The 9,064-nt window shown below is 39.3% G+C and overlaps 1 protein-coding gene across 13 annotated transcripts in view; it reads left to right on the top strand.

Moving 5' to 3' along the window:
- kcnc3a (potassium voltage-gated channel, Shaw-related subfamily, member 3a) overlaps nt 1-8,657 on the top strand; it is a 59,311-nt gene extending 50,654 nt beyond the window's left edge. For 3 of the 13 annotated variants that reach the window (XM_016492907.1, XM_016492903.1, XM_016492904.1), the window contains one exon: nt 1,915-4,322. In XM_016492907.1, the coding sequence (XP_016348393.1) occupies nt 1,915-2,078 (164 nt within the window). In that variant the 3' untranslated portion in view covers nt 2,079-4,322. The other 10 variants (XM_016492906.1, XM_016492912.1, XM_016492905.1 and 7 more) reach the window with 8 other exon arrangements.
- Nucleotides 8,658-9,064: the final 407 nt, after the last annotated feature.

Genomic DNA, 9,064 nt, shown 5'->3' on the forward strand with positions numbered 1-9,064 from the left:
CAGTGCACACACACAGACACATACACACACACACACACACACACACACACACACACTTCGAAACTACATCACGCAAGGGACTGGAGATAGGATTGCCGACTATATGACAGTAGGACCTTCTTAACACCCCGTGTTTTTCCTTCCTTGTGAGCTTTTGTCTCTTGTTTTGTTCTGTTAAGACTTATAACTCGCTGTGTTTGTGTCTGTGTGGGAAGTTCTCCTGTGTCAGGAGGGGGTTGTCAACTATGTAATGTGCCAGCTCTTCCTTCCATATCCATTCGTGTTGGCTTTTTCAAAAAAAAAAAAAAAACAGCAATATCTGAGTCCAGTTCCTCTTTTTACACAATCAAACAGACTATACAGAGGTAAGCTGTGTTTAGCTTTTATTATAACCAGTATTCAGCTATATGAAAAATTTTGTCGAAACAAAGTTTTTATTTCACCCCAAACTTTGGAAAATTGTGATTTATTCTCCTCATGCCGTTCCAGACCTGAATGACTTTATTTCTTCTGTGGAATGTAAAAGAACATATTTTGAATATGGTTTCAACTGTTTTTGCCCATACAGTGGAAGTCATTGGAGTCTAAAAACACTGGTCTCTAGTGACATTCATTGTATAGACAATAAACAGAGAGACATTTTTCAAAATATCTTCTTTTGTATTCCACAGAAAAATTAAATTCACGCAGGTTTGGAATGACATTTACTAAACTTTCAGGATTTAAAAGTGCTGGTTTAAGTAGCCGGTTTGCAGTGGTTGAATGTGTTACAGTCCTGGTAAAGAATGACAGATGGTAGTCTGCATACTGAATCGTCCACAAGCTAATACTCAGATTGCCCTGCCAGATCGTGATTTGAAATTACATCCAACACATATTTTTGTGGGCATGTCCGCCATTATCTTTTTAGTGAATTAAGAATGAAAACACAAATAAACGCAAAGCATTTTTAGTAAATTCCCCCTGAAGTCATATGAAATCTGACCCAATTTATTAATAGAACCTACAAAGATCACTGAGACCTGAAAAGGGAATTTGTAATCAAATTAAACAACACTGGACTTAGTGGGTGAGAGCAGAAGACAGCCCGAACTCTTTACGAAAGTTTGGCCACACTTACAAAATCAGAAGTTTAACAAAGCCAGAAATGGTTGTGGAAGGAAAGCTTTCAGGCACTTTCGGGTCACGTGAAGCTGTTTTAAGTCCCTAATAATCTACTGAAACACACTTGTGTGTAAAAGGAAGCTGGATTTGCTGCTAATAATGGAAAGACATTTAGTCTGAAATGCACAAGCTTCACCTGGCCCACAGTGCTGAGTGAGGCTGCTTTGACTAGACGGAGCTCCTCTGCTACTCCACTGTTGGACTCCAGTGCTAGTATCAGAACGCAGAGTGTTCCGTCTGAGACTGGGTCAAACACCTGGATGCTAAACTCTTTACCTCACTATTGGTCTGAGTCAGCCATCAGGTGCTTCATCCACCTGCTCTTTTACACATCTGCTCTTATCTCTCCCTGAAAACTGTATGTGGCTGTGACTAAAGGGAGTTTTTTTTAATACTGCTGTGCCATAACAGCAACAACAAAAAAGAATTTGACAAAAAAACTTGATGACATTTCATAACTCTCATTTTCCTGTTTTGTCCTTGTCTCTGTCTCTGTCTGTCCCTGTCTGTCTTTCTGTCTGTCTGCTTCTGTGTCATTTACATCCATTTCATTGTCATTCTTTGCTTTTCATTTTGTTTTTTCCCCCTTCCCTTCCTTTCCCCTGATTTTTGAACTTGAAAAAATACCATTTTGTCATGAATTAAATGGTTTTTGCTCATAAAATGCTTCCATAATAATTCCATTTATTCATCTTTCTCTAATGTATGTCATCTATCCATTAACCATCCACCGGATTCTTGGGTTTGTAGCTGCTGGTTACGAGAAGTCCCGCAGCCTCAATAACATCTCGGGGATGACAGGGGCCCCCCTGCACTTGACCCCCATCACTCCCATCAACAACCCACCCTACGAGCCCTACGAAACCCCCGGCCCCCTGCGCCGTTGCCGATCCCCCATACCCTCCATTCTGTAGCACATCTTAGGGGACGACGACAAAATACGCACCATCATACCGCAATAGTATTAATAATCACAATAACGATGCTACGTATTCACACCTCTGCTCCTCCATTGACTGGACAGGGTGGGGGTACACAGCACTCTTTTTAATATGTCATGCATCAAAGGGAGTGGGATGAATTTGTTTAGGGATTTAGAGCTTTAAGTACTAAAATGACTTCATCGCATATACTTCAGGCAATATTTCAGACAGGCAACTAAAAACAATTATATGCTGTAACGTAAGCGGATTATGCCTTATCAAAGATGAAAAAAAAGAAGCACTGAATATTATTAGGATAAAACTCCTCACTGGTCCATAGACAGCGACGAGCACCCTGTAGGAAATCTACCCCTGTAGTTGGATGGCAGTAGTTGGCTTTTCCTCATGTTCCTGCCTGATTGCTGGTTGTATAAAAAAAAACACGAGACTGTGATCCAGCAGGCTTATTCATTGAGTACTAGTCACTGAGATCAGCTTTGATACACCATAATAGGCCTTGAAAATCCACTTCATATCAAAGCTTGGAATGATAAAGGTCATAGGTCACAGACAACATGCAAGTATTTCAAGTGCATGCTAGAAAAGACGTCAGTTAGGCAAGTAGAATATAACTAAACTCCCAATCACCGTTAACTGCTATGAGGATATGAAAATAAACGCACCATATGCTGGACTGATTTGAACTTCTAATTAAGCCCTGATTTGACTGTGATGAAGGAGTTTTGGTGATTCAGGCCATAGAACATGATGAGTATTATGATTATGATAAAACACAAGGACCATCTTTAATCACACACTAAGTATTTCCTACAGCAACATTTGTTGTCACTCGATATTTTAAACTATTAAGTCACACCGTTATTATAATTATGCTCTATTTAGGACAAAGACAAATGTTTAAACCATTTTAGTGCAATATCAACTATTATGATGACCTCTGACCCTGAGAAGCTGGAGATAAATCCTGCAAACTTTACTATGTGCAACTATAAACTTTTAACAACTGTTGTAAACTAACAGAGAGACCGAGAACTGATCATTATTTAAAAAATCAGCTATTTTTGTACTAAGCATTTGGACATTGCGATTCGGATCGGGGTTTGGAGTTGCGCTGGCGGCTTTGAGTTGACATTTTGGGAGGACAGGATATCGTGCTGTTGCATGGAGATCTACAATTAACGTTTTGGTTTTTGTATTTTGATTTTCTGCATATTCAACACCAAGTACCATGAAATGAAAAGAGCAGTGGTCTGGACAAATGGCGGGAAAAAATAAATAAATAAGGAAGAGCCGTTTCTATTAAAGGCCTATAACCTTCTGCACTTCTTCGGGACCCTTTTCAGTTTGTATACTAGTGCATGAAGGAACTGTCTTTAAAATATATCCTTTCCTTTTTATGGTATTTCCTCATTAATATGAAGACATATCAAGCTGAACTGCACTCCTCACTGCATATCCACATATCCTGGGGCTGTGGTGAACCAGACAGTGGCCTCTATGTTTCCCTACAAAGGGCAAGAATTAGCTGGACCTTTTCATCATCATCACTGGCATTGCCTTCCCTCATCATAATCATTTTCTGATTACTGTTATTCCTATCATTTGAATGCAGTAGAAAATCAGTTCAGTTTGTTTTCTCTTTGGTCCTCTTCTTTTCTTTCTCTGTTCCTTTTTTTTACCTGCTCTGTCTCTTGGATGCTGGCCTTCGTTCCAATATAAAGGAGGGAACATTGAATGGATGCTGGATTGACAGCGGTCAGTAAGAGAAGAAAAAGAAAAGATGACAAAATGAACTCTCTGAAATGCAGATATATGAGCCATATGTTTCACTGTGGGGGATTTGTGTCGATCTGCTGCATATTTGAGTGCACAGATGCAATACACACCTCTGCTGAAGATATCTCTGCAATGGCAGCTCACAAAGCTTCTTGTCTTTTTCTCCATGTGAAACAACAGAAAACCTGGTGTATAAATGACAAAACTTTATCAGAAAGCAAAGTAGCATTATTTATTGTCTTGCAACTGAAATATTTTACATACACATTTAATATTTAATCATTTGTTAATTTACTGCAATTCATCTGTAATCATTCTTCTGAATTGAGCAATATATTTATTTTACTATTTATTTGCATTTAGGTTTTTTATTTTCATGTTTTTGCTATTGCCACATTACTTGTTACACTCCTCTTTCCCTCCTCTCTTCTTTCCTGTTTAAAGAAGTTCACTGCTAGAGTGAAGAAAGTCATGGAGGTTGTTGGTTACATGGAGCATCTGCATGGCAGCAGCAAACTAATGTGTGGCACTGTGCTTTAATGAGTAAAACACCAATCATCATTCGTCTGCATGTGCGCTGCACTGCTTTATGTACATGCTTCATATATACACGGAAGGCCTCAGGATAGTGAGCAAGGACCATCTGTTGGATTTATGCTACGCCACATGTGTGTTCAGTGTTTTAGGGAGATTCTCAGATCATTGTTATGAGTGATAATTGAGCAGGCTTTTTTTTTTTCCTTTTTTTTTTTTGAACCAGCAAGTTATTTAGGCATTCAAAGACAAAATGCAGTAACTACACCACACAATTGTTTTTTGAATCTGAGCATAGTTGAGTCAAACCCATCCAACACACAACAGATTATAGTTTAAGAGAGCTGATTTTGCTCATAACTTCATTTTGAAAATATGCATTTACTGTGTTTTGTCTTTGCACGGCAGAACTGTTTGAGGCAAATTATCTATCATAGATTTTTAATTGTTTTAAAAGGTGGATATTAAAAATGTATGTTACAAGGTACCGTGTAAAACAAACAAGTGCAAGTGTGCATTATTTATAATCTTAAATTCAGACAAAAGGCCTGATATATTTAGAGGGCGAGAAAGAGGAAGACTAAAATGCCTGTATGATTTCAGGTCCAGCCAAAACACCTTCTCCTCTTCATTTCTCTTTTCTTTTCCTTTCTGTGATTTTAATGCTCTTTATGAGGGTGTATAGTTCAGGTCTTAATGATATGTGCAGTTTTGAAGGTTGACTGTAATTTCCACATGCATGGATTTCTATTGCGAGCAATAAGGAAATTAGAAGTCTATGTTTTGATAAGAAAATGTATTTTAACAAAAAGGTTTATGAACATGTTTGTTGATACGATTGTGTACATATGGATGTGTATATTCATATGCACATGCATATTAATGATTTGCATGAAACAAATGTACAAACATTTTTCCATTGATGTTTTGTTACCAATGTGTCATTTTTGACTTGATTGCTGTGGGGGGCGGGCTTAGTTTTGCATGCTAAGTTGCTATTGGGTGGCAGAGACCATTACAACTGTTGTATTGAATGTGGGGTTTTGAATGTGCTTTAACCATGTACTTGTTTAAGTTTTCTTTTCTTTGTTAGACATCAAAAGCATTGCAGATTGTCATGATATGATTTATTCTTTTTCATCTTTTCACAGAGAACTATTCTGAAAGCCCAGTGCTTATCAGATATATGCAAAACGAAGCAGTAACTGTGAACTAAGACTAGAACAGAAAATCCACTTCTTCCTTCACAAATACATTCCCAAACGCACACCTGAGCCCCCGAACCTGTATCAGCTCTCGTACAAGTCCATTTTAGTGTGTATTCTCATCTCATCAGTCTTGTTTAATCATCTTATTTTTGCATTATTAATGAGCAGAATAGTTGTTCTCTCCCCCCTTGCTGTTGTGTTAACCTCAGCTCTAGCCCCCTCTGCTGGTCTTACGGGGGATGAACTAACGTAGCATTCGCTGTTGTAGATCTTTAGCACTCTTTGGTCACTTTAGAGGCTAAGAATACAGATTTTAGCCCTTAATGTTTACATGTTATATTTAAGATTAAAGAAAAGATTCTTTAGGCATTTATTTGAACACACTCCGAAGGATTGATTTCCTGTTCTCTCTTGTGTGTCACTAAACACTGATCAGAGCAGAGAGAAAGAAGCTAATGCTAAGAAGTCTGCTCACTGCAGCAATTCATGTTTCCACACATTCAAGATAGCTAGCACTTAGCATCCTAGTGCATTTTGTGGTTCTGCTGTGTGTAGTCTATCTGTAAAGGCGTAGTCAGAGTGGATGGGATGACTCCACTTTTATCCCTTTATCTCATTTCTGAAGTTATGATGCGAAAGTGACAGGCCTGCCACTAGTTAGCTTAGTTAGCGAATGCCCTGGTAAGCAGAGGCTGCATGCGATCACGGAGGACAATGTAATTAATTCTCCTGTACACAGACTGCATGTGGAGTTAACAGCACAGAAACTATTGTTAGATTCAAATGTGGCATTTGAAACGGGGAGAGCAGGTCGAGTTCAAATGATTTAACGACATTATCCAGAATCCTCTCTGTTTCTGACTTACGCTCCCCTGTCACTACTCAGGTAAATCTCTTTTTGTTCGTCTATACCAGTGCTTCCAAAATGATGTCATTCGAAACAAAGAGAGAGGAAGATGGGAACACCCCGTGTATGCATGCATCTAATCATGTTTGATCCCAACACTCGTTCCAAGTCTTCCTTTTCCACAATGTCCTTCACATCCTTCATTTCATCATTTCATTTGTCACTTTCATTTATTCCCAACTCTTACTGCTTCCAAATAACAACCAAAAAGCCCGGATGACATTATGAGAAACTGAGGAAAAATAATGAGTGATTTGTTTAAAAAAAAAAAGAACTTTGGATTACAAAAAAAAAAAACCTGTATGTGGAATCAGGACACAACCAAATTCAGGAGATGAAAGCTTGAGGGTCAGATGGACAGATTGTGTGTTTGGGGAACAGAGGTTTGGGAGGATTGTCAACAAATGAAGAAAGGCGTCGTGAAATGGAGGACAGTTTGGGGAAGGAAGAAAAAAGCAAAGAGAGGAGGAAGGGAGCTGAACGCTTCTCAGTGTAAGAATGTGCGTATGGTGTTCTGTGCGTCACACTGCGTGTTTTCATGTGATGTGCCTGACTGTGTGCTTAGTGTTTTGATTTTCTTTGTGTGACACTTTGTTTTCCCGCTCTTCTAATGTTTGGCACTGTGCTTAAATGGCGCACTCGCTCTCTATTCCCTATGCCAGCTTCACTGTTTGGTAAAATATCAAAATAAGGGCACTTCATGGGGAATAGCGAGTCGTCTTGGGACGCACCCTTTGTGTGAAGGGGATTCACTGATGTACAATGAGCTTTTGCTTTGTTCTGGTCCATCCTAGAGGGCTGACAAAATCAGTGATTGTTAATTGATTCTGTTGATTTTATTGACAGTTTTAGAACAAGATTTTGTGGCCCTCAACGACTGGAACTTTTATTCAGCTTTGTGTGTGTGTTTGTTTTTGTGAGTGTGATTCCAAGAGTCTTGCATTTGTGTGTTTTGTTTTTGAACGCATGTTACGATGGGCTTTGCTATGAGTACACTTGGGTTTTTGGTTTGTTTCATTTCTTTTTACATTGGTATTTAGGAGACTTTATGAAAATAATGTTCCATGGACATCACTCCAAAACAAGCAAAAAGAAAAAAATGTGCGTTTGGCTTCTTTAGCTTCGGCTCTCTCAGTTGCGCGGTCTGAAACGGCTGGCATCTGCGAAAGCCTCTAGCAGTGTCTAGCTTTTAATGCGTTTGTGTTAAGGCGATGTGACGTGTGACGCGATACTGATTGATCTGTCCTCCATTTTCCTATTCCCCTCTCTTTCTGTCTTTCTCTTTTCTTCCCTACAGTGCTGAGCTTCTGAACTGCCCCTTTTCTAAAGCTCCCCAATTGCAAAACCTGTCCGGAGGCAACCCCCAGGGTCACCACAGGATTAGAGATGGTGAAAGAGAGAAAATGAGAGATGAAAGAAGTGCTTCGCTAAACCAACTGGAAGAAAACATTGTAACACTCATCTCTCCATTGCTAACCCCCAACATAGGTGCAATAAACTGACAATATCACGTCCTGGGAGGATGTGGAATACATTCTTTATCTACAGGGATCGCTGGCCTTGGAAAACGGGTAGGCTTCAGCATACAAACTGTAGTATGTCCTGGCTCAACCCTTCCTGATGGAAATGGATGCAATTTTAAAGTGATGAGAACTATTTTTGTGGGGCGTTCCATGATGATAAATGCACCTGAAAGTGGACAAAAACCCTCAATACAGTCTCAGATACACGCAATGTGTGGAAAAACACCCATCATGCCCTTCAACGCTATGCAATTCAACCACACGTTGACAGTCAAGTTCATGAAACGCTTCAATCAAATGGTTTATCACCCAAACTTTTTCCGCTTCTTTACCTTTTGGAGATCTTGCACGTGCTTTAAATGAAAATAGACAGTGGCGTCATTGACCCGCCATATTCCTATATCGTACCGTTTCCCCATTCATCCAATTGGAAATCTTGTTCAGAGTGTCCTTCTCAGGGCTCACAGAAAGGCGACTTTGTCAACTATGAAGAAAAGAGCGTTAGCCTCTCTCTTTTCTCTCTCTCTTAGTTTAGTTCTCTGCATCTCAGCATTTCTGTTCCACTGTAGATGAACTGCATGGCATGAATGAAAAAAAAAAAAAAAAAACAGAGAGAAAAATGGTAGAGATCATGCTGAGAGGAACCAGAGGAAACCGTAGACAGGACCACTCTGTTTGCACAGTACAATATGGGTGACTCTGGATCAGTGGATGGGGTCACCTTTTTCACCTTCATGTGGGGAACAGAAAATACAACATAAGTGCATGATACCTGATGAAGGACAGAGGGGTTTTTAAGTGGACTGGGTGAACTTTAAACAAAAGCTGAAAAAAAGAGAAAATTAAAAATGCATTTTTCTCACTTTGTTTACCAGCATGACTAAACTGCATGACTTCTGCAAGCCCTGAACCCCAAATTAGAGGGCTTGAAATCACTAAACACCGAAATCAAATGGAAACAATAAAAGTTTATGCTAAATGCTACTAAATTTAGAAGAAAAAAAAGAA

This window comes from Sinocyclocheilus anshuiensis, unplaced genomic scaffold, assembly GCF_001515605.1.
Source record: "Sinocyclocheilus anshuiensis isolate Anshui unplaced genomic scaffold, SAMN03320099.WGS_v1.1 scaffold1694, whole genome shotgun sequence".
Classification (NCBI taxonomy): Eukaryota; Metazoa; Chordata; class Actinopteri; order Cypriniformes; family Cyprinidae; genus Sinocyclocheilus; species Sinocyclocheilus anshuiensis.